The following is a 25119-nucleotide window of genomic DNA, read 5'->3' as shown; positions in this document are numbered from 1 at the left end:
GTTTTTGGAGTGTAAGAACATGATAAAAAATGATCTGTTTTGGGGCATTTTCTAACTTATATACATGTAATTTTGACTCTAGAAGAGTTTTGTAGCAAAACTGAAGCCAAAATAAAAAGCTGTTTAAAAATCAAGAACACCCTTGCTGCATCTGTAGGATTTAAGAAGAGAGGGAGAGCTGCTAATCAAAAGACCTGGAATACGTGAGAATCAGCAAGATTGACCAGCTTTAAACATCTATCAAAACCAGCAGAAAGTGTCTTTCCCTTGAAAGTATGTTGCTGTTTAACTTGGCTTTGCACCGTTTGATCTGAACAAAGGAACAGAGTAATTAGGACAGATGAGACCAAAGCGTGTGGCCATAATACATTTCATATGACAAAACAAAAAAAACAAACAAACATGCAAACCAAATGCATCACCTTGGTACAAACACAGGGCATTGTGAAGTCATAAAGGACCAGGTGTTGTGCAGCCAAATGTGAAGCCAGAAGCTGGACACATGGATTCACTAAAACTGAGTAATCAACAGCAAAATGATCCCAGACCTCAACATGATTGAAATGCTCTGTTGTGACTTTAAAGAGTGTGTGTTACCTAAAATTTACTTTATTTACTTATTTATTTTTTGCTTATTATCATGTTATAATATTGAGGTATGTTTTTATCATCAAAAACATATCTGTAGTTTTGCTTTGATTCTTTCATGCATGTTAGATAAATCCTTGAATCTCCTGTGGCAACCGTCCAGGGCTGCATAAACATTTACTTTCACAAAGCTGGGGGTCTCCGGCCGAGCTTCTGTCTCACAGGGCTTCCCTCCCCCATGGTTCCCTCGTTTAGCTCCTCCAGACTAGTGGCAGCAGAAATTAACCGGTGAAATTGCACATCTGCTGAATTTATCAAACAACAAGCTTCTTCTCAGTCAAGAATGACTGGAAACATCATAATGGAGGAGCATTGTTGTGATGAAGATGGATTGTCAGAAAGAACTACAGCTTCTTAAAGAGACAGAGGCCCAATTTCAAATTGTCAAACTGTAAAGCGTTTCTTTTGAGATATGTTTAGTATATGCAGCATTTTATAACTGAAGGTAACATATGTACTTTATTGTGCTATAAAATGGTACAATGTACCTGAAAAATACATAATGCTGCCCCTTTATAAGAATTATGCAGCAGTACAATTTTGCCAGTATAATGAGCGATAGCAATGGAGAAAAATGGGCCAAAATTCTCCCTTAATGATTTGAGAAACGGATAAATTCATACGAAAAATGTCTTTATGTAGTTGCTGCTAAAGGAGGTTGTAGAAAACATTTGAATTTGATTAACCACAGGCCTCTCATGCAGTTTTTCCATTTTGGCTGTCTTTGTTTAGTCAATAACATGGTGTTGTGTGCTATGTTTGACTTGATCTTTTTTATTAGGTTCTAATATGTTCAAGATTAGAACTGAGAGAAGGTGTTTCACCCTGTTTCCCCTGACCACATAAACTTATCTTAGTTGCATCTGATCTCCTGGTTCTTGTTTGTTCAGGGTGAGCTGGGAGCCCCAGGTCCATGTGGAGTCACTGGCCTCATTGTAAGTGGTGATGAATCTTTTTCTGCTTCTGATCTTTTAAAAAATACTTTATTTTCTCATGTAATGTTGCTTTAAGCTGCAGTTTTAAAATGAAATTGAAGGCATTAACTGAAATGAAATGTAACAATCGTCTCTCTTTAATTACAGAGAAGGTAATAAAAAAAAGTCTTAGATATTTGTGAAGATTTTTTTTATTTTTTTATTGTTTTTTAAAAGTGATGTGAAATTTGTGTTTTGAACGTTGTGCTGGTTTCAGGGAGACATGGGCCCTAGCGGCACGATGGGCTTACCGGGGTTTCCAGGACTCAAGGTGAATCCAACCGTTTGGTTTGTAGATTTGGTACATTATGACAGATTTAGCTGCTTGGATGGATTATGATTAAAATATGAGTTTTATTGATCAATGAATCTTTTCTGTTGATTTTTGCTTTGCTTTTGCTTTAAAGGGAGTACCTGGAAATCCAGGGGTAGCAGGACTGAAAGGTGATAAGGTGATCTGCATATGTATTTCTCGTATTATTATTTGTCTGTATACAGGAATATCTGAGGTGCTAATATATAGATGTCATTTTCTGGATTCTGATGATCAAAATGAATGAATTCACACCTTGTACAGCTGATCATTGAGTAGTAAATTGTTGTTTCCTTTGTGAATAATTTTGATGCATCCTGTTTGTCAAAGGGGGACGTGGGCTTAACGGGAGAACAGGGCGATTGTGGATTCCAAGGGGACAAGGTAAGAGTTTACTGATCTGACTAGAGCCAGATTGTTTTTCAGTGACTTTACATGGTCTGCCTCGAGTTAAATCGACTGTTTGTGTGTCAAGGACAAAAGTGTGCTTTTCATTATTGTTATAGATTTATAAACCTGCTCCTGTTCTTTGCTTCCTGGTGATATTTGAAGTAAATGTGGACTTTATGCTGCAGGGCCGCCGGGGTTCCCCTGGGTTACCTGGTCCTCGTGGAAAACCTGGACCACAGGTATTTTCTGTACATCAATGACACAATAAAATACTGAGGCAAAAATGTCCACTTCAAACAGCTCCTTCAAATGCATATTCTAACTTTATGCAGAACTCATATGTGTCTGAGGATAGTTTTATCTTTTTTGACCACATGCTAGCTTTGATGTAGCATTTGGCTAACGGGCTTTAAAGGGTTTGTTTTATTGTTGAAAGATAGAACATTAATAGTGCTGGTTTATTTGCTGAAAAGGAAATAAACTTTATGATCTTGCATTTGTGACCAAGCATTTAAATAATCAATGATGCTAATTTACCGCAAAAAAGACATTTTAAACAGAAAACTCAGTTTCTTGTATTTGCACCCTATAAAAATAAACCACTTGGTTCCTGTGTAATTCTTTTAGCTACAGACATTTGTCATTTTAATGTGCAGCCTTAATGCACATTAAAATGACGATGTGTGTCATTGTCATCTTTATAAATGCATAAAGATGGTGTGGGTGTTTTTTCATGTTTCACAAGGTGAAACAAGGTGTTACATTTTCAAATAATATCTTATTTACTTTAACTTAGCAAATTATTTTCAAGGTTTTAGTGCCTGTGTCTCTTCATAGGGCAAACCTGGAGAAAAAGGCCCTGATGGCATTCCTGGTCCTCTTGGTTCAGAGGTAAGTTGACCGTATGTTCTACTTCGGTAAAGAATGGCTAAATAAAATGAATAATTTTATACAGTATATGTCTCTGCACAGTTGTGTGGTTGTGGCTCATTTGCTGTGATTTTCAAAGGGCTTCCCAGGTGACATTGGCCCACCAGGACAAAATGGTCTAGAGGGACCGAAGGTTAGTAGAGGAACATGTACTCATTTCCACCAGAAGAAATGAAGTGAATTTGTGCCCTCAATGTTTCCTCCACAGGGAAAGGAAGGAACAAGAGGTTTGCCAGGTCCGACAGGAGCGCCTGGACTTCAGGTGAGGTTACTTGTACTTATTCTGCAAACAAGCTAAATATGTGTGAAATGTATTTTCCTTTCAGCTTCGGCAACTTTCTTTTCATCAGGGTGACGAGGGGCCAGTTGGGCCAGCTGGACCCGCTGGAGCCGAGGTGAGTGCTGATTGGATAAGCTCTGCAACCTAACACCAGACAGAAAATAAAGTGACACTGCAGGAACTCTCACAGAGCGCCGTAAAGCGTGCTGAGCGGAAGCACACATGTGGCTCTGCCTAAATTTAGCTTCGGATGAATGAGTAGTTTGGGTCTGTTAGTTCTTTGGCTGACTGCGCTTTCTATTGTTGTAAAGCTGTTTTGAAAGCGGTCCTACTGGACAATGTGTCCCCATATTACCAGACTGGTCAGCAAATTGCTATTTACTATGACTGAAAAATATATATAATTGTAAACAAAAACGGTTATAAAATTTAAACCCAAGTCTTCAGATTGACCAGAGAAAGGAAGTGTTGTTTTAAATCAAAACTTTTTTTTTTCTCATTATAATGATAGACCAAAGTTGACTTATGTAATATGCTCAATATATAGTACTTACTATATCGCTATCTCAACATTAACAGTATGGAGTGTATTCAAGTTAACTTTCTTTTAATTCAATGCTCTTTACCTACTATAGCACCGATGTCCTCTAAAGTCATTTTACAAAACAAACAGGTTCAGTTCATATCATATCATATTGAAGCCAAATCAAACCAAACGCAAGTTTTACTGGTCCAAGATATTCCAGCGTAGCAAGATCATACAACCACATCCAGAAATACAGTCCAACGTATCCAATTCTTTTACAGTACAGTCAAGTTGATAATTTACTGCCAATTAGTAAAAAGTATCTACCCAAGGTAGTCCAGACAATTGCATTGAGTAGTTGACTTTGCAGAAATCCCTCCTCTGTAGCAAAAATGAGTGGCAACAGCAGACGGGCCTCAATTGGAACCAGACCCTGCATGAGTGGCCATTTGTCATCGCTGGGGGTAAAGAAGAGAGAAACGGACAGAAAACAACAAAGTCCTGGCTGGCTCATGCATACTTTCTATTGGAAAGAAAAACAAGTAACTTGGATAATAGCAGCAGTATGTTAGTCAATGGTTCAAACAAGGAAAGGGACACAATTAACGGTCACTAAGTCTAAACCTGTAGCCGCATAATTTAACCTGGAATAATCAGCCAAACAAATTATAAGCTTCATTAAAAGAAAGTTTTAACCCTGCTGCTTTAAAGATCTTCCTATGAACCACCAGGAAACATCAGAGAGCAAAGTACTCCTTTAAAACAAATACAGATATTTAAATGCAAGATAGAGATTATTTACTCAGAGCTTTAGATGTGGAAAGAAGAGTTTTAAATTGACATTTGGCATCTTTTTTTCCCAAATATATAAAAACAAAAACATTCCTCCCAAGCTAAACTACTGCACAAAGTTTGCCAGATTTCATCTCATTGAGGTTTACTTTAGTTTGTCATCTCCCAAAACCATAAATGATAGAAGAAAACAAACACAGATGACCAAAAGAGTTTTGTTAGTAATGAGGCCTTTGATGCTGGAAACCGATCTTTGTTGTCTGAATTATTAAGATTCCTTAAGGGATCTCTTTGTTTTGGCGACAGATGTCGGTTCCTTTTGTGCCTCATCCTCTGAAGGGAGAGTTAGACTGACACATGACAGGCTTCCCTGAAGAGATATACTTTATTTCAATTTGTGTGGAGGTGTACACTTCTCTGATTTTTGTTTTCTGTTCAGGGCAGGCCTGGGAGGCAGGGATTCCCTGGACCGACGGGCTCAGAAGGACCCAAGGTCAGACTTCAAAGTGGCACAATCACTGCTGAACTACTGTCATCTTTAAATGAACATTTTCTATCCAGTTCTCTTTTATAGCAGCGTATCAACGGAGTATGTGTAAATTAGATGTTAATTCTCAGATACCACAGGGGAACTAACTACTAAGCTCATTTCATCTGAACCAAAAGGAAAAAAAAACTAAATGGCTGAATAAGTTTGTGAAATGTTAATTTAGCTACTTTGCTGTAGGGCGAGACGGGGATAACCGGCGAGGTCGGCAAGCTTGGCGAGAGGGTAAAGGCTTTTCTCTCTGTTTTCTAGTAATTTGTGTTTGACACCCACTGTGCCTGTCTGTTTTATTCGAGCCCCTTAGATGAGTTGTCATTGTTGGGTAGTCTATAATAAAGTTCACAGATTCAAAACACAAGAAAGATTATTTGTTTCTCTTCTTTAGGGACTGCCAGGCTTTATCGGACCTATTGGGGAGGCAGGAATGGCTGCAGAAAAGGTTATTCTAGTCCTGATTCTTCATACTTTGCATGGATCCTGACCTCCAGAATATGTCCAGTGACAATAATTCAGTCAATGGACAGAAAATGCCATTTGAAATTCAATACAACAGCATGGTTAGGAATGGTGGTTGTCATTTGCAGTGTGACATTTGTTGATGACCTTTGGTTTCTCAGGGGGATCGAGGGAAAACGGGTGTCCCCGGACCTCCAGGTGAACCTGGGCCGATGGTAAGGAGTAAGTCTGGACCCCGTCTCTTGTACCAGGGGATATTCAGTTCAACATTTAGAAGGGATGTGGGAGAGATTTCCTCAGAAACACTGATTTAAACAAGTATTTTAGGATTCAGAATCAGCTTTTTCAGGGATTTATTTCATGATTAAGTTAATAAAAATCATTATATGATTTGCATTGCATGCTCAATCTATCAGGGTCACTCTGGACTACCTGGAGAGACAGGCCCACCGGGACTGGAAGGGATTCCAGTAAGTTTACTATTACTTCAGGTTCATCTAAAGTATTCATCTATTTGTGGGCGGTTGTGGTTCCTAAACTCTACAAATACTGGATTACACTGTATTTATTTCATAGAAATGGCTTGGAGTGTCTATATTTTTTCCAACTTCTTTCTGTAATAGATTATTCTGCTGCCATAAAAGGCATTGTACTTTAAGGTTTTAACAAAACTTAACTTGGGGTTCCACTAAGATGTTATACAAGAAGACACCTTATCTAAATTAAACAAATACCTGACAATAATTTACACATCGAAAGTTAACACTTTTAAATCAGATTCTACCTTTTCTCATGCTGTATTGCTGAATATGCATGAAAATACATTTCTAATTGGTGACTCATTTCGAAACAGATGGGTAATAGTTGGTGCTGGTGAAACTAATGGTTAGAAAATTAATACTGTGCTTTAACTCCATTCTGTGTTTGTAATTAGCTATGTCTAATTAAGATAAGAACATAGCTGTTCACTGTATATCAGTTTCAATGGTATTGGATGGTGGAGCTAAAATAATGTTTTTGCACGCATTCAGGGCCCAACTGGTTCACGAGGATCTGCTGGCATCAGAGGACCCAAAGGCAGGAGAGTAAGTAACTGGAGTAAATGTTAACAGTAAATGATTAACTATTGGTGCTGCATATGATATCATGATGTGTTTGTTACTACTTCTACTGTTTGTGCAGATATACACAAAAAACTGTATATTTAGGATCTTACTAGTTATTTCTCATCTCACAATAAACATCAGCCAAAATCCTTGGGTTTTTGCATGTTGTTGCCATCAAATGGAAAACTTGTATTTTCAAACTGTAATTTTTCAGGACATGAAAATAACATCTTGCTTCTAAATCTACATTTTTGCTGTTTGGCTGAAGTTGCATGTGTACGGAGATGATCTAGGTTTAGTTTATGTGATGTATTTGACAGGGACCATGAACAGGACCGTTAATCAGAAACAATGAAAGATGCTTTTTACAGACTTCAGCTCTTTGCACTAATTTCCATCTGCAGTTCATCAACTTATAGAACATTATACATAAACACATAAAACAATAGGACTGCACAGTGGCACAGTTGGTAGAGCTGTTGCCTTAAAGCAAGAAGGTTCTGGGTTTGATTTCCAGCACCGGTCTTTCTGCATGGAGTTTGCATGTTCTCCCTGTGCATGCGTGGGTTTTCTCCGGTTACTCCGGTTTCCTCCCACAGTCCAAAAACATGACTGTCAGGTTAATTGGCCTCTCCAAATTGCCCCTAGGTGTGAGTGTGTATATGCATGGTTGTTTGTCTCTGTGTTGCCCTGTGACAGACTGGCGACCTGTCCAGGGTGTACCCCGCCTCTCGCCCGGAACGATAGCTGGAGAAAGGCACCAGCAACCCTCCTGACCCCACTAAGGGACAAGGGTGTAAAGAAAATGGATGGATGGACATAAAACAATACAATTTGTACTGTTTACAGACACATTCAGTTATGCATATTGTAAAAAGTACATTCAGTAAAACGTAATAAAAACATTAAAAAAAATTATATATCCTGTATTCATCCCTTACCTTTTTGATATTATCTAATCAAGTAGAGTCTAATGTAGTTTTGTGTAATTTTGGGTTTGTTTGTTATTTTTTTTCTTTTTAATGCTGGCACATCTGCATTCCTATAAAGTCTCATTTCAAAGCTAGACTACATATTTTTGAGCCTTTGTGTAATTTTAGCTGCGTTAGGAGTTTATTCCTTTCAGTGATAAAGGAAAAAGGCAGATTGTCCTAATACTGTGTTTAGGACAGTTTGAGAATGGCACATTGTGCATAGTTGCTACAACTAAATATCTGCCAATATCACTGTTTTCTGCTCCAGAGTGCTGTTAGTTAAACATTTAGTGCTTGTACCATTAAAACAAACATGAATAAACAACAAGCACTGGCAGTTATACTGCTGAGATTTGTGCTTCTGTCTCCCCTTCTGGGCAGTAAAATGAAAGTAAAATGGTCTGCACTCACACTAATATTAACAAGTGACAACGCCACAAAAACCTTTTTTACTGTGAACCGTCATTAATTAAGTGTTTATGCGTGAAATTGGAAGAAAAGCCAAAAAGCTAATAGAAGAATAAAATAAGAGTTTACTGTTTCAGTGCAACAAAGTAAAAACATACATTAGTGACATTTCTAAAGCATTTTTTAAACAACTTTTAAAAAATCACTAACTGAGCAGGTCCTGCCTGGAAGGAAGATATTCATATCTTGTGTCGTAGTCTTTGAGTAGGCTGCCATCATTTCTAAATCCCTTATGCTCCATGGCAGATGGAGGCTGGAAGTTTAAAAAAACAAACAAAAAAAATTTATATTCTGTATTTCAGTTAACCTTTCTGCTGCTCCTCTATTGACCTCCAGCAACAGAAAATTATGTTTTCTGGGTTGGATCTTCAGCACGATGTCTGAACCAAGAGTTAAATGCATGGATTCAATAACTACGTTTAATCGATCTGGGCACATCTCTTTTTCAGATGTGTCATCTCAGTTGAAACTCAGAGGCTTCGACCTTGTTTGTTGGCTTAACACTGAAGTTCAGCCCTACAGCAGTCTCGTCTTATCCTTCAGATTGTTTTAAAAGCCAAATTTTGCTGTCAGGAAAATAGCTCCTCAAAATTCACACAGTTCTCTGTGCTTAACTTGATGCATTTCTGCTGTGATTTGGGCTCTTTGTAAGTCAGTCATCACTGTCATTTCCTCTCATGTATCTCTGCTGGAAAGGCTTTCCAAAGTGAAAGTAGCAGAGCTCCAAGTCGACTGAGTACTTGTTCCATTAATTTGAAAAATGGTCAATATGTACATGTGAAAAAGTGAATGAAATGAAATATAAATCAAGTTTGTAGTCAGTCGTCTCTCTTTCCCTCTTGCTCTCTCTCTCTCTTAATGAATAAAATCGGGGTATCTGTCAGCTTGTAGATTAATTAGTTTTCCTTATCTGGGAGCTTTAATTGGATATTTGGCAGAAAGGAATTTAGGAGATATGTATACTATAAATGTGAATTTTGAAAATACAATATTGACATTTCAATTGGACTTGCATAGATGGACTACAAGATACTTCTTGATTCAGTGATTAACCTATTAGTAATTTCATGATTAATTCGGTAAAGAAACAAAAGGGAATCAAAGAAACATCAAACTATTTACTATGTTGGATAAATTCCAAGCAATTCAACACTCCAGTAAAAACACTTTTATCAACAAACTCACTGATCTAGAAAAACTCAAATGAAATACTAAATGCAAGATTTTCATGCATAATTTGGAGGTATACGCATCTGACTGAAATCTGAGGAAAAGTGTGAAAAAGAAAACAGAGATAATTGAAAAAGAGGAATTAGCTATGGTGAGCAACCTTAATCTGGAGCTCAAGGTACCAGTAAATCGGCCTAATAAAACTAATGAGGAGACCTCACTTGGTTCTGAAGCCAGATTGATGTGTAGCCTCTCTGGGACGGCTGAATTTGAACCTCACCAGGCGTTTTTTTCACACTGTCAAACTCTGTCAACTGGAAAATCGCTAGAATTCAGAACAAAGTCGATAACGGTCTAAAATGCTTACATTTATGACATTTGCATGATATAAAAAAAAAAATTACCCTTGCTGGAACTTTAATTTTTTATAGACTACAAATCATCACACATAATGGATGAAATCGTGTCGAACATTTTTAACAGACAAGTAATCGATTCAGAAATATTACACAAAAATCCAGATATTAAAGACAACTACATGCCACCAAATCTTTAACAAGTTGATTGGGATTGATAAATGTGATCAAGGTTTTCTTGGTTCTGTGGGTTTTCTCAGACCATTCCAAACTCTTCTCTGTGTCTGCATGTGACAGCCACTGTGATGTTTTCAAGCTCTCATCATGGAGGAGTTGGTTCTGTGCTACTGTGCACCATTTCTGTCTGTAGCCTGTTATTTAAGTTTTCAGGAAGAGGCAGCTCCAAAGCACTACATGATATGTTACTGGCTGGAAAAAGGATGTAGAGGGTTTGCAATGTATTTGGAAGAAGTTTCCATTTCTAATCGCACATTAAATCCGTACTGAAAATAATAACTCATCAGAAAAAAAAAAAAAATTCAAAAGTGTGCAGATTTCTAAACAGGCAGAAAAAGATCATTACTCTAAAATGCATTATTTGACATGTGCTGACATGCATCTACATAAACAAGCCCAACAGCTTCAGGGTCATAAACAGTTTGGAGAATCTCCTCTGGAGAACAAAACATTATTACAGATCAGTTTGAGGTGATGATCAAGGCATTTTGTATACAACTTGCTCAGAGATGATTCATGTTTGTCCATTGTTTAAGCTACTGATATATGCATACCGCTTTTATGAACAAAAACAGCTCCTTTAACTCCCAACATTACAATGTCCCCAGTGTGACATATAAGAATTGTCAGTGACAAGTTAACGCTATAATTTATTAATGATGTTACTGAGAAGTGTGGATCTTTAAAAAGCGATTTAAATTCATCCCGTTACTCCATGTTCAAAAAACTGATTATAAATTTTATTTGTAATCTCGCTTTTTATCACTTGAGAGCCGTTTTAGGAATTATGTAAGAAGCAGTTTTATTCTGGCTAGGTTCAATTTATATTTCTTATTTAGAATGCTTTTAGGAATATTTCCAAAAGTACTCTATTTTTCAACTGAATAGCTTCACTCAATTTTAGGGGCAAGAATAACTGAGCTTCAGGACAGCAATTTCACTCTGCAGGCAGTACCACAGTTATGCTTGTGGAAAAGTGGGGATAAACTTCTACACAGTGGGATTTGGGCGCACCACGGAGCTAAATTGCAGATGCCAAGCATTTGCTAAGTAGCTACAGTCTGTTTCTCCTGAGTGGAAAAATCTAAAGGACACAATATGAACAAAACTGTCCCAGCTTTCCTTAGAGTGGATATGGAAATGTAATTTATTCAACAACATCAACTTCAGGGTCATTAAAGGACATCTTTCTAATGCTGTTGATCAATAATAACTGTTATTTTTTTAAACAGGGTCCAAGAGGTCCTGATGGTCCACTGGGGGCAAAGGGGTCAGCAGGGGTCAAGGTGAGCATGGGATAACACACTGAAAAGTGACCGTAGCGCAAAATGTTCAAGGTGTGTTGATTTTTTTGTACTGAAACTTACTGTGATGTTTGGCCTCAGGTTTTCATAACTGCATATATGAAAAATAAAAAAAATACAAAAATTGAACCTATAGAAAAACAAGTAGTCTGTTAATCTTAAATTTTTTTTCCCCAGCTGAAGGACGTTACAAGACACTCTTAGAAATAAACACCTAAAATGCAGAGTTGTTTATCAAGGAGCTTTAAATAATAATGATGTTGGTAGCACATTATGACTTGAGGGGGATTTCAGGAAGCTCATTTATCCCATGCTGTTTCTTCGCAGGGGCCTGATGGTCCACCAGGAAAATTGGGCCTCCCTGGGGAAATGGTGAGCGAAAAGAAAAACATCAATGTTTTTCTCTGCTAACAAAAAGTGTTTGAGCACAACCTCCAGTCCTGGTTGTGCATTTGTTCAAGTGGTTTTTCTAAAAACTTCAGATCAAAGAACTAGTGTGTTGGCTTGAGATGTTATAAAACAGATACCATGTCTGCTTGATCACATAGTAAAATCATGTGAAGGTAGGACACCTCTTTTAATATTCAGTACTGAACAAGGACATTTGTCCATATTAATGCCCAATCATTTAAGCCAAAGAGATTTAACTGCTGGTGAAAGTTTGGTAGAAACTTATAATTTTTTTTTACTAGAATGCCCACCTTTTGAATAAAATAGCATTTATCTATTTCACATATTTTCTCATTACAACTATAAACCTAAACTAACTAAAAATGGCAATTATGCTTAATTTGTTAAATATCTTTGCCAGAGTCTTTATTATTATTATTATTATTGTTATTATTTTTGATCATTCAAGTAATTTGCACTTAATGACAGACAAGTAACCAATAATTACCCTGCATTGTGTAATATAAAACTCATGATTTATGTAGAAAATACCATAAAATGCCAGAAACCATATTAACCATATTAACCTAGAATATTTGTCTTGTCCTGTGATCACATTCTTCCCATTTTTGTGGTTTTGCTGCAGGGAAAGCTTGGTGAGCCAGGCGAAGCCGGGCCGAAGGGATTTCCAGTAAGTGATTAAGGCTAACAGAGTTGTCTATTAGATTGGGTCAGATCAGTTTTAGTTTTTAAATGTGTATTAATACCATCAATGCCATAATTTCAGGGTATCCCGGGGCCCTCAGGACCACCTGGAGCCAAAGGAATTGTAGGAGAACCAGTGAGTTGATTATTCAAATTGAGCTTCTATGTATTTTAGTAGTGTCACCCTTTAACTGTCAGTCTACGGGAGAACTACAGTGTTAGTTATGTTTTTTGGCTCTTGCATGAATTCTTTTCTTTTCCTGAGCTTTTCCTAGAAACGTCTATCCAGTTGGAAAAGCTTAAAAACATCCTAATCCTCTTCTTCCTCCCTCTGTCCAGAGCTCATGGACATGAACAGCAAAGTATGGTGAAGCAGGGACAATTTGATTTACTCCATTTCCTCTTTGTAGAGGCAGCTTTATTGTAGTTTCAGTGTGCCTCTATATCAGTGGGTCAGTTTTACTCACATTCAGAAGCTTTGGTTTATTGTTTGAAAGATTCTGAGCCCTCCAGATGATCTTGCCCCCACAAATACTCACTTTCTGCCGAGTTCTTATCCATTTTCCCATTTTTTCCCATTTGCTGTCACTGTCAGAGGTGTTTATCTTACGCCAGAAAACGCTCTTAACCATTTTTATTGATGCCTCTGCTGTGCTGCTGCAGGGGTCATCAGGGCCGGCAGGAACGATCGGGCCACTGGGGGCGATTGGACCAACGGTTAGTTGATCACACAGCTGGCATCAGAACTCAAGCAGCGTTTTACATTAGTGCCAAATATTAAAGGCTGTAACTGTTTCTGAAAGGGACCTGCTGGAAATGATGGGGAAAAAGGGCCGCTGGGTGAATCTGGAGAGAAGGTGAGGAGAACAAGATATGAAAAATGAAATGCCGTGGAATTAGAGCTGCTCAGTGCTCCAGATGTACATGTGGAGGTTTAAAAACACGCTGCCTTTGCTTTAGTTTTCATATCCCTTAAACTGAATTACATTTTAACCTGTTACAAACACAAAATTCAGTTTTCTTAACTGAGATTTAGACCAACACAATGTGGCGCAAATGTGTGATGTAAAAAGAGAGCTGTACCTGGTTCTTAAAGTTTCTTTAAGTTTGATCTGCATATGACTTCAACCCTCTTTTTTTCTGAAATCCCAAAATAAAAACAAGTGTAAACAATCGCCTCTCGATTGCCTTTTGCCTAATCTGTCCACATGAGCGTTAAAATTCAGTAGAAATCCAGTTCTTCTCCAGAAATCTCAGAGGTTTAATACAGAACATTTGCAAACAAACATTATAAAGATCAAAATAGAACGGTTTTCATTAAAATATATTCAAGTCAAATGAAAGTCAGTAGGACAACTTGAAGATTGCTGTTCCAGAATTAGCTAGTTGGAAAAAAAAAAAAAAGTTTGTTTCTACATGTACAAAGCTGGCTGAGACATTCTAAAAAAGACAGTAGCTTTAATTGTTGTGAAATGTAATTTTATTGGCGTGGGGGTGGTTAATGCAAATCCACGCCACTCATCTGTAATAAAATATGAAAACCATCTCATATTTTGTAAGTGGTATAATTTTGTGGACAATCAAGGTGAATGATTGTTTTTTTTTTTTTTTAACTCCAGCTGCTTTAATTAAAGTGCCACGTTTGGGTATGCATCCTGCAGGAAAGTGGGAAGCACAGGTTTAACTTTGCAGTCAAAGGTGGTAGCTATATTTTGAGGCATTAAAAAATATAAAGCAAATACTTCATAGTCTTGATGGTTTGCTTAACAGGGTTCTGTTGGCTCGCCTGGCAGCATTGGGGAGCAGGGCTTGATTGGCCAGAGAGTGAGTATCATGTTTTCTTCATGCAGTTTTCATCTTGAAAAACTCTCAACATTACTATTGTTCATTTACACAAAGGTGAATGCTAAAAGGAGGATCAAGCACCATGATATCACAGTTTAAATGTGCTTCTTGTTCATTGATTCTCCAGAATGGAGTGAGACTTCGTAGTCGTCTGTAAAACTTACATTGAACTGAACTCAGGTTGTACCTATTAAAGTGGCAATAAAAGCGTGAGACCTCTGAACTTCAGTATTTATTGGATGTCAAACATTATTTCTAAATTATCATTGCAAGCATATGTTTTTGAGGAGACACCTGGAATGAATAATGTGTAAAGAAGTAAAAACATTTACTTTTTATACATTTTCTTGTCATCATATAAAAACTATATATATTTTATGATTTGTATTTCAGGGTGAGACAGGCATTGATGGGGAGGCTGGACTAAGTGGACCACATGGTACCTTGGTAAGTCTAAAAAAAAACACACTAAAATTTTACAATTTCAAACCCTGTTGAACTCTTTTTTTTATTGCACTAACTTACTGCCACTAAATGAAGCATATTTGGCATGTTGGCTGCACAGTGTTGATGCTTGGGGAACAAAGTGAGCAGAAGTTATTAAAGCTGTCTGTCATACATTGCAACTTGAGCAAAAAGCTGTTTCTAAAATAACTGAACAGCCCAAGACTCTGCTGAGCTTATGGTTGTACAAGGCAGTTTTAGTTACACAGAATTGGAAAATGCTGCAAATGGATTCTGGCCTTCGTGGAACATTTTGGTGGAAACATTTTCAGCTTTTGTTATTTTTTGAGAGCCAAATTTTGTGTGCTTGTGGAACATCCAACTTGAGATTTTACAAAGAAAATAAAGGGAAGAAAAAAAAAAAACCCAGTATGTTGATAGCAGAACACAATAAAACTCACAACCTTATGTTTCGTCATTTTAGTCATGAGCCGAATTTGAGAATATTATTTCTTATACTTTGCCTATATTTGCAGTGCCTAAGGCTCAGTACCATTTCTCTCATTACTGTCTCCACCTTGAGTTTCAGTGATTTGGTTGAGGGCAAAGGTCAAATGCTTACAAGCCCTTAAAAACAGTCCACTTGGAAACAATGGGGTTGAAGCTGTGCTTGTAGAAACCTCTCATAACTGAGAAAATAACTGAATAAACATTTTCTCTAATAACATTTTACATCTACATAGATATGTTTGCAATTACTATATTCAGCTTCGCTGGTAATCTGTGTTAATCTGCATTAAGATTGCATTATCACCACAGCAATGAATAAAATATGTAAATTGACGCAAGCCAAAGTATTTTGTCTCATATAAATTTTTGGTATTGACTTCTGACCTATAGAATCAGGAAATTACTTAAACAGAACCTGTCTGTCAATATAAGGTTAGAGAAAATATCTTAGAAAGCAGCAAAATACGTAAAGAAATTCAAGAAGACATGAGAAACAAAGTAACTGAATTCTGTCGGAGTGGAGCGAGTTACAAAACCAATCCTAAGACTTTGAGACTCCAGTAAACCACAGTGGGAGCTATTATCCACAAAAGTAGAAAAGATGGAGCAGTGGGAAACCTTCCCAGGAGTGGCCAGCCTATCGAAACTGATGACTCATCCAGAAGGTCAGAAAAGAACCTGAAACAGAATCTGCAGCTCTGCAGGCCTCGCTTGACCCAGTTAAGGTCAATGTTCCTGATTCAACAGCAAGAAAGAAGTTAAATCCAATTTAGATGTTTTGGCATTACTTTGAAGAGACTCATAGATCTTGCTGCCCAGAGTGAAACACTCTGATTTTGGGTTTAGGAGATCTTTCACATTGGGCCAGGTTGGCATGGTTAGCTTTCCCCCACCTTAATACATCAAACTAACATTTAAAATGTTATGTTTTTTTATTTCCTCAGCCTAGCTTTGAGGGATGTATTTGTTTTCATGATGCAAAACATTTCAAAAGCAAAAACAAGAAATCTGAAAGGACATTTTCACACACCATTTTACATCAGCTTGCATACAAAATAATGTGTGCTGCAGGATTGGTCACTGTTTACATAATGCAGTCATATTAAGTCAAATATGTTTACACATTAGAAATCATTAGGAACTGACTAGTTTTTCAAGAAATATTCTACCCACTCCCTGAATTAAACAGCATTTTTATTTGTATTTCCATATGCTGCAAAAATACTGTACACCTTGGAAGGATATACATTTATTTACTTAAGTTTTCCACCACATGCTTTTCTTGCAAACACATGCCTTGAGTGGGAAGGAAACAGAAGCTTCTTGTTCTGATTATCAGACATGGAATAGTTAGTGGGAGAAATGTGTGTGAACAAGTGTGAAATAAATAAAAGAAACAGTGAAGATAAAAAGAAAAGACTTGTTTTCTATTCTCTTTGAAGAAATAATTATTTGGACTTTTGGTTAAAATCATGTGTTTTAGTCTCACCTTCTTTGTCCCTGTATCAGGTTATGTCTTTCACTTTCTTTTTTGTTTTTCATTAATTTTTGATTATATTTCCTTTGATTTTACACAGAGATCTGTTCTACGGTTGCATTAATTTGGTTCTTTACAAAGAGGTTTTTAGAATTTAAAGACTCAAAAAGGCCAACCTTCTTCTTTCAGACAAAAAAATCCTTTAGGGCTGAAGTTCTTGTGCTTTGGCCTATTTTACTGTGACATAAAATGTTGAGGGATCATAAACACCTTGGAAAAAAAAAAGTCAAGTCATATTTCTGTATTTCATCTTTGAAATATCTCCAATTCACAGCTTGCTGTGTCTAACTGATAAATAAGTCATGGTTTTGTGTCATTGTAGTTCCACTACTGCGACTCTTTGTTTACATGCCTGAGCTGTCATTGCAGAAACTTCACGCTGCAGCTCTGAGCGCTGCAGCAAAACTTTTAAGTAGAGTCTATTGAGTGTGAGGCACACAACTTCTCACTGTAGGCCTTTTCAGACACCTGTGAATAATGGATACATTTTAAGGTTTTATTTGTAACCTTGAGCATTTGGTTGATATTAACACCATTTACAGCTTGAGCATCTCTGCGCTCACCAGGTAAGGGTTTACTAGCTACACTACTGAGAAAATAGATGAATATAAGAGGCCTAACTTTTGTGGCTGTGGATCCTCGGGCTCTGCAGTAACTGGTGTTCTGGTATTTGTTCATTTGATGATGTAGAAAATTGAAAGCGGGGAATATAAGGTTGAAAGCACCAGCTAAAATTTTACTGCACCATCACCACTTTTTGGCACTTGGGGATAAAGATGTGTGAAAATCCCAAAGATAAATGACTTATTTACTGAAGCAGGTAGTTGGAAAAAATCCCCCTGTAATATGAGTAAAATTATTTAAGGGGGAAACATTCCAGTGCTAAGAAAATCTATTTTTATAATAAATACATTGCTTGCTATCATCCCTGCTGAACATGTCGTATAATCTCCTTTTTCCAATTCATGCGCAAGAGTTAATTTATTTTAGGAATTAAATTAACTCTAGCAGCACCTTTATGACATTTTTCTTAGATAAAGAATGATGATTTAAAAAACAACTTTTCTTTCACTCAGTTGGAAAAAGCCATTTTTTTTCTCAGACATTTGTGATTTGTGATTGCTTTTTTTGAATCACCATATCATCACAAACCAGCTCAATAAACGCCAAACTCTCTCAGGGCATCTAAACCGATGAGCAAAACATTATTATTATTTGTATTTTTTGCTCATTTTGTTTGATATAAACACAGAATTCAGACTCTCAGAAAATTACATTTTCTTGAATTGTGACTCACACCATTAAATAACATCAAGAAAAACAAGAATTTTAGATTCAGAAATTGTATCTGTGTGTGTGTGCACTCAGTGGTTGTTTTGGGCTCCTTCAGCATGAATTACAGTGAAGGCCGTCATGAAGCCGGTGGTTCTGCTGAGCTGTTAAGGAAGTCCAGCTTGCATTGTACAACTTGCATTGTAGACGGGTGCTGAAAAATGTAATATGAGGTCGTTATCTCATAAAGCTTGTCAGCAGGTGGAAGCATTTCCTGCCACCGACTTTATGTTGATGTCCTTGATTTCCAGAGTAAAAGCTATTTTTACTTTCTCCTTAATGAATTACTAAATTTACAAAGTCTCAGCAGCTGAGAATCCCCTCTAAGAGTTTGTCTGCAGCTTAACTCAAAGGTGTCACCTTTGTATTTTCTCAGGGCGAGAAAGGAGATGGCGGTCCAGATGGGGCCGGTGGGGACAGAGGTGAAATTGGCCTGAAAGGAAAGGAAGGCAGACCCGGTCCTCCTGGACTTGTGGGGGTCAGAGTGAGTATCTCAAGAGCGATCTTTGATTCCCTTTCACTTCTAATGAAGACGGCTCTTTTTGTCCACTAAAAGCCCTCTGCTCTATCTCTCGGTTAACAGGGTCAGGAGGGCACGCCCGGCAAAATCGGGGAAAGAGGAAAGCCAGGAGAAAAGGTCCGCCAGTTCACTTGCCTGCAGCAAAGCACACCTTTCATTGTAGTTGGCTCTCAATTTGCTCTGTTGGACAGGGACTTGAATATTCCTTTGATGTAGCTGAAAACAAACTAGGAACTTAGTAAGCTCCATAACAGCAGAAGTGGAGGTTCTTGACAAATAGATTTTCAGCATTTGAATGTTTGAATTGTCAGATTCCTCCCACATGCGTTCAGGCGTGTTGGTACATACCTGATTATTGGTGTGCTTTCTCCAGGGGAGCAAAGGTCAGCAAGGTCACTTAGGTGAGAGTGGACCAATCGGGGAGCATGGGGAGCCTGGGTTTATCGGACAGAAAGGGGCAAGAGGAACCACCGGCCCCGTGGTACGTTTTCATCTGGGGGAGGGGAGGACTTTGCCTTTAATTTTGGTCAAACTTATTATTTCTATCATATTTTTTGTCAGGGTGTTCCTGGAAGAATGGGCCAACAAGGTGATCCAGGCATAGCAGGTTATGAGGTAACACAAGTTTTTATCAGAAGAGTCTATGATAAACCTTTAAGCCTTTTGTTTTAAAGCTAAAGGATATCAAATGCACTTTAGTCCTGAAGACATTTGTCTTAGGCTGCCATAAAAATTGTTTTGTTTGTTTTTAAACAAAAAATAAACAAAACAAAGCCTTGAGAAACAAGTCACCTGGGTTTGACATGTCTTTTTTATTTGTGTTGTATGTTAAGAATCGTCTGTTCTTGTCTGGTGGATTAAACAGAAAGAAAGATAAAGATCAGATTGAGAAAAATGATTTATTTTAAAATTTTACTTAATATCTAAAATATTTTTTATATATCATGTCCATAATTCAAATGACAAAATAAAAAAAATAGTTTAGTACGGTGTTATTTACTTACAGATCCTTTAAAATGACGATCTCATTCTGTAAACCTTGTAGTTGTCATGGTAACTGTGTGAATTTATCCTTTACAATTCACTCCTGCTGAGCCTGAAGCAGCCATCTGCCACAGTTTCTTTTCCCTATTTATGCTTTACAGGCCGTTCATTTTGCATGTGTTGATAGCTTTAGAAATACCAAAGTCCACATCAGACAATGGATCATAGCCCACCAAGTGAGTTCAACTGAAATTACTTTAGGGTTGTTTTATTGATGTAATAATAGAGATCAAAGTTATTTAGCATTGTGGCTCAAAATCAGCAGAAATCGTCTTTCTAACAGTGAGGCCAAATGTGAAATTACAATGTTTAGGATAAAATATATATATTTACCAAGTTCTGTGTTAGATTCAAAATAGTTCTCCCCTTTACTCGTCTTTTTGTCAGTAAATCCATTGGCAAGAAACCCAGGAGTCAACTTCACCAGCAGTGATTGGCAGCTTGACTCCTTAAGTTTCCGTTATATCAACTAAGACAATAAATGTATTGGAACTGCTTTCTGGGTCAGATCCCGTCTTGGAAATCCATGCTAGTGGTCAGAGGTGTTTATAAGTTTTTAACCTTTTGACAATTAATCTAATCTAATAAATGACTTAAAAACACTTAAACCAGAGTTTGTGTGGTTTCATTTCTCATTACTGGTTTGTCTTGTTTTTAACACTGTGGCAAAGAAATGTAATGCAAAGTATTTAAATTACACGTTATTCTTGATGGATTGGTCTTTAAACTTAACCGAAAAGTCTCAAATGTATTAGATTTTGTAATCGAGAGACTAAATCTGCATCTCAAAAACATGTAGAGGTTATAGTTAGTATCACCAAGTGGAAGGCTGCTGCTACGCCAACCTGGACTTAAAGCAGGACCACAGGCTGACTGCCTCCATGCTGTGGTGCATTGATGCTGTAATTCACACAAAAGGAGTTTTGACCAAGCACTATAAGATTTTTTTCTTCTTAAAAATCATTCTGTATCTGTATTAATTTTGAGAAGGATAAATTCATGTCATCAAAATGAGCAGAAATAAACACCTGAAATACATTATGTTGTGTGTAATGATGCTACATAATATACCAGTTTTATTATTTAATTGAATACCTGAAATAAATTATATTTTCAATGATGTTATAATTAATTGAGATGTAACTCTATTTGCTGATGAATTTGAAAATGTGATTGGTTTTGCTCCGTTTGTGTAAAAGCATTTAGTTTGTCTTTCTTCTTTTGTAGGGTTATGTGGGACCACCAGGACCGCTTGGACCCCCTGGATCGAAAGGTGAAAAGGTATTTCAACCATTTATTTGCCGCCTATAAGCCACCGGCTGTCAAATTCTGTTATGAGCCCCGGGGGACTTGTCATATATCAGATTGTTTTGGTGCACAACTACTTGTTTGAGACCAGATCTCTGTTCCTAATTATTGCCTTCTTGCTCTGTCTTAGAGTCATTGTCTATCCCCAAAGTTACCCCTAATTTAATCTGTGATATGAACCTGGACAAAGCCAATTAACTCAGCACAGTCAAATGTGTATAATTAGCCAGGCACCTGGACTTCTTCTCATAATTTTGCAGATATTAGCCACATAATTTGTGTTTATTTGACAGGAGCACTGTGTAATATGTGTATACACTGTGCACCAGAGTTTAGTGATACACTCATTTGCATTTTTTTAGTCCCTGGGCAGAAGCCATCTGGATGCGGTTATTTGTTGTTTTCTCATTCCCAGTATCCTCTATATAATTGCTGTTGCCTGCGCTCTAATTAATGCAGTATCACGCTGTCGCCCAGGCCATTGTAGAATTTATGATTGTCAATTTAGCGCCAGGTACTTCTGGCACTGAAACTACAATGTCAATACAAATCTAAACGATAGTTGAAGGTACGGCTTATTGCTTTTCATCTGTGCAGTTGTCAGGTGTCTTTGCCCCCTAGCCTTAACTATTTATCCCTCTTACAGTTGCATTGTTGGGTTCTGTATTTATTTATTTCATTCCCCGCATGTGCAGCATGTAATTGCTTAAATTATACACACATCTATTTCTATTGTTTAATGAATACCATGAAAGCTCCCAGAGCAAACCAGCTTCATTTATGTGTAATAGGATCATTGCAGGTAATAGCATTGGAGAATGACTTGCCTTTCTTTAAAAGACGACCCCCTGCTTTTAAAGAAACATGCAGCACTGCCACTCCTTCTGTTCAGGTCACTGGATTTAATAGTGAAAAGCTCTGACTCTTGTCTTTGGCTTCTTGCTCAGGGTGAACAGGGAGATGACGGCAAAGTAGAGGGTCTTCCAGGTCCCCAAGGTGACAGAGTGAGTTTCCATCCTGGACCAGGTCTTTGTGTGCCACGTGTTAGCAGCACACATGGCACACATTGTTTTCATCTGAATTCAGGGTTCTCCCGGAGACAGAGGGGAACGAGGAGAGCCAGGTGACCCAGGACGCATGGTAAGTTGGCATAAGACGACAATAATATCCCCCAAATCTATAATTACAAAAATGAGCTAAAAACAAAGAGACGATGACCTTTGTTTGTTAGGGTGAAATTGGTTTCAATGGGCCTAGAGGTGAAGCAGGTGCACCAGGTCTTCCTGTAGGTATCCACTTTCTGGCTTCTAACATGTTAAGTATCATTTTACCAATCATATATCAGCTAAATCATACAAAGTCCAATAATGTTTATATGAATGATCCTTTTCAGGGACATCCTGGGCTGAAGGGACAACCAGGTCTGAAAGGATCCAAAGGTGATCAGGTAAAGGCATAAATTAAATAGTTTTGTGGGATTGAGTGAGAATGTGAGATTATTTGTTCAATTTCATATAATTTTTTTTTAACCACAAATTCAGAAGATGGCTTTTTGTTGCTTTAGGGTCCTAAAGGAAAATCGGGCGTAATTGGAGCATCTGGGAACAGAGGACCACCAGTGAGTTGCACTGACACGAGGTCTAAAGTGTATTCACCCCTTTGTGCTTATCTCTGACAAAATGTGTTCTGAAAAATAAAGATGCATTAAACTGGTTGCACAAGAGTGTGTGTCCTCTAACTGATGATGTGTTGAACCTCCACCTTAATGCCACCTCTCAGCTTACCAAGGCTGGTCACACCACCCTGCAGAAGTTCTGCTAATCTTCCAGACTCTGTTGTTCACAGTCTTCCTCAGCTCATCCCACACAGTTTATGTCAGAAGTAGTTCTGGACTCTTGTGTTGTTTTGGATGTATGCTTGGGTGCAGAAGGTCATGAGCATGATTTCACTAAATATTAGCTTAACCTTATGTAACCAAGGTTTGCAAACTAATTTTACAGAATATATTTGCTTTTTTTTCATTCATAGGACAAGGTTTTGATTATTTTAATCTGTTTTTTACACCACAAAAATTGACCTTTTAACAGGGGTGCATACACTTTTTAGATCTACCATATTTTTTGTCAAGGAGTTGTTTTACATATTAAACAGGATTTATTTTGAGTTTTTTTTTGTCCTGAGGGCCCACAGGGGCCGTCTGGCCCACGTGGGGTCCTGGGCAGGGAGGGACAAGAGGGCCCACCTGGGATGGACGGCTTACCTGGTAAAGATGGAAGTAATGGAGTCAAGGTGAGCTCACTGTCAGAAACATATTTAAATGAGAGAGAAATAATAAAAGAAAATATTTTTTTTGTCTGTTGCTCATATTGGTGCTTTGGAATTAGGGGGATCAAGGAGAGGACGGAGAAGTTGGTTTACCTGGAAAACCTGGGATGCCAGGCGGAAAGGGGGTGACGGGACTTTCAGGAAGCCAAGGCTCCTTTGGCTCAAAGGTTTGAAGGCTGGGTTAACCACCTATTTTCATTTTAACTGGTTGTGCTAAAATGATAAAAGGAACTTCTATAAATAAGAATGCACAAATGTATTTCCATTGACAGTCATAACAGCCAACAAGCTTTAATCTGTTGGAACAGCCTCTCTTCGTATTTATGTTGCCTGTTTATGCTACTTCTTTATTGTGCCTGACTCCACTTCAAGTCCTTATGGCCTCTCTTACAACACCCCCATTCAATGCAGTAATCAGTGCTGCAAAATAGATGACAATATTTATTTGAATGGCCGTTCCAGGAATATAAAAATGCAAAGTTCATGACGTTTGAGAAGAGAATTAATGACACCCACAGAGAAGCTGCATTTATTAGTTCTGCAGTTATAATGAGTTTTTATCTCCTGGGCGACTCCTGGGATAGGAAATAAAATTCTGTTTAGGTCATATTTTGGAAACGTGTTGGATTTATTAGAGTTGAAGCTTTGATTGTTGTTTTGTACCCCAATGTCAAATACATATTTTAAGAATGCAACCTGAATGACATTATGGAAAGTAACTTGGGAGTTGCATTTTCAGCAGTAATATTTTCATGCAGCCCACACTAATGGGGTTGTGAACTATAAATTTGTTGTAGTAGTAACTTCCACTAGTTTGTCAACATAAAAGTACCCAAGCTGTGTCGTAGTGGCAAAGGAAGATGTTCATGTGTGTGTTTCAGGGGGAGAGGGGTCTGCCAGGTCAGGTGGGCCCAGCGGGGAAGAGAGGTTTTGTCGGTGTGATGGGATTACCGGGAAAGCCAGGAGACCTGGGAGCAAAAGGCCAAACAGTTAGCAGAGATTTCCTTTCAGTTGACCAAATTCCTTTAAATGACACTATTATTTGATTTCCTAATGGCTGCTATTTTATTTTTGTCAGGGGGACAGCGGTGAGCAGGGCTACCCAGGAGTACTGGGCATGTTCGGCCCAAAGGTGAGTAACCAAGGACTCCTTGCATCAAGTCTTCAACATTTGCATTTCCATACATCAGTCTGGAGTTTAGGCTTAGCATTTAGCAGCAGAATGTCCTAAAAATTATGTTACCCAAGGTACTTTTGTTAAGATTAACTACCTAAAATTATCTGGAAGTACCAATGATTATGTTGTGTTTGAGAGAATTAGGCATCAAAGCCAAGAGTATTATTGTATAATGCCCCTGGGTGGCCTCTGCTCAGCCACAACTCAGTTTTATTTTTAGCCATTTTGCACTTTAGATAAAACCAGCTGATAAAGCTGGATGGAGTTTATTAGTTTAAGTCTTTCATATGAAACCCTCTGAGTGATGCCAAAAAATTATCCTGTAATGGAGCTCTTTGTAAATTACTGTTGTTAATGTTCAGTAGTTGATCTAACTGTGAAGCTTTTTGCAAAGATAGAAACAGTAAAAGTGGGATTAAAGTCTAGAGGCTCTAAAATATCTGGTGATTGTCTGGTAAAGCTACGCTAGTGGAGGATTTGAAGCTGAAAAGACACAAAAATGACACAAAAA

At 37.7% G+C, this 25119-nt stretch overlaps 1 protein-coding gene across 1 annotated transcript in view; it reads left to right on the top strand.

Annotated features, from left to right (window-relative positions):
- Nucleotides 1–25119, top strand: part of col27a1b (collagen, type XXVII, alpha 1b) — an 84905-nt gene that overhangs the window by 44934 nt on the left and 14852 nt on the right. The window contains exons 14-50 of the mRNA XM_015045063.1: nucleotides 1539–1583; nucleotides 1840–1893; nucleotides 2030–2074; nucleotides 2266–2319; nucleotides 2511–2564; nucleotides 3163–3216; nucleotides 3335–3388; nucleotides 3464–3517; nucleotides 3606–3650; nucleotides 5293–5346; nucleotides 5581–5625; nucleotides 5786–5839; nucleotides 6018–6071; nucleotides 6273–6326; nucleotides 6888–6941; nucleotides 11400–11453; nucleotides 11799–11843; nucleotides 12508–12552; nucleotides 12649–12702; nucleotides 13230–13283; nucleotides 13370–13423; nucleotides 14337–14390; nucleotides 14805–14858; nucleotides 18611–18718; nucleotides 18818–18871; nucleotides 19128–19235; nucleotides 19316–19369; nucleotides 21026–21079; nucleotides 22054–22110; nucleotides 22193–22246; nucleotides 22338–22391; nucleotides 22500–22553; nucleotides 22671–22724; nucleotides 23288–23395; nucleotides 23491–23598; nucleotides 24313–24420; nucleotides 24510–24563. Coding sequence (XP_014900549.1) covers nucleotides 1539–1583; nucleotides 1840–1893; nucleotides 2030–2074; nucleotides 2266–2319; nucleotides 2511–2564; nucleotides 3163–3216; nucleotides 3335–3388; nucleotides 3464–3517; nucleotides 3606–3650; nucleotides 5293–5346; nucleotides 5581–5625; nucleotides 5786–5839; nucleotides 6018–6071; nucleotides 6273–6326; nucleotides 6888–6941; nucleotides 11400–11453; nucleotides 11799–11843; nucleotides 12508–12552; nucleotides 12649–12702; nucleotides 13230–13283; nucleotides 13370–13423; nucleotides 14337–14390; nucleotides 14805–14858; nucleotides 18611–18718; nucleotides 18818–18871; nucleotides 19128–19235; nucleotides 19316–19369; nucleotides 21026–21079; nucleotides 22054–22110; nucleotides 22193–22246; nucleotides 22338–22391; nucleotides 22500–22553; nucleotides 22671–22724; nucleotides 23288–23395; nucleotides 23491–23598; nucleotides 24313–24420; nucleotides 24510–24563 — 2217 coding nt within the window. The remainder of the gene's footprint in view (nucleotides 1–1538; nucleotides 1584–1839; nucleotides 1894–2029; nucleotides 2075–2265; nucleotides 2320–2510; nucleotides 2565–3162; nucleotides 3217–3334; nucleotides 3389–3463; nucleotides 3518–3605; nucleotides 3651–5292; nucleotides 5347–5580; nucleotides 5626–5785; nucleotides 5840–6017; nucleotides 6072–6272; nucleotides 6327–6887; nucleotides 6942–11399; nucleotides 11454–11798; nucleotides 11844–12507; nucleotides 12553–12648; nucleotides 12703–13229; nucleotides 13284–13369; nucleotides 13424–14336; nucleotides 14391–14804; nucleotides 14859–18610; nucleotides 18719–18817; nucleotides 18872–19127; nucleotides 19236–19315; nucleotides 19370–21025; nucleotides 21080–22053; nucleotides 22111–22192; nucleotides 22247–22337; nucleotides 22392–22499; nucleotides 22554–22670; nucleotides 22725–23287; nucleotides 23396–23490; nucleotides 23599–24312; nucleotides 24421–24509; nucleotides 24564–25119) is intronic.

Source organism: Poecilia latipinna, unplaced genomic scaffold (assembly GCF_001443285.1).
Source record: "Poecilia latipinna isolate Pla-1442-1.1 unplaced genomic scaffold, P_latipinna-1.0 Scaffold705, whole genome shotgun sequence".
Classification (NCBI taxonomy): Eukaryota; Metazoa; Chordata; class Actinopteri; order Cyprinodontiformes; family Poeciliidae; genus Poecilia; species Poecilia latipinna.
Note: the sequence above shows the minus strand (reverse complement) of the source record. Positions and strands in the feature narration are given on the sequence as shown.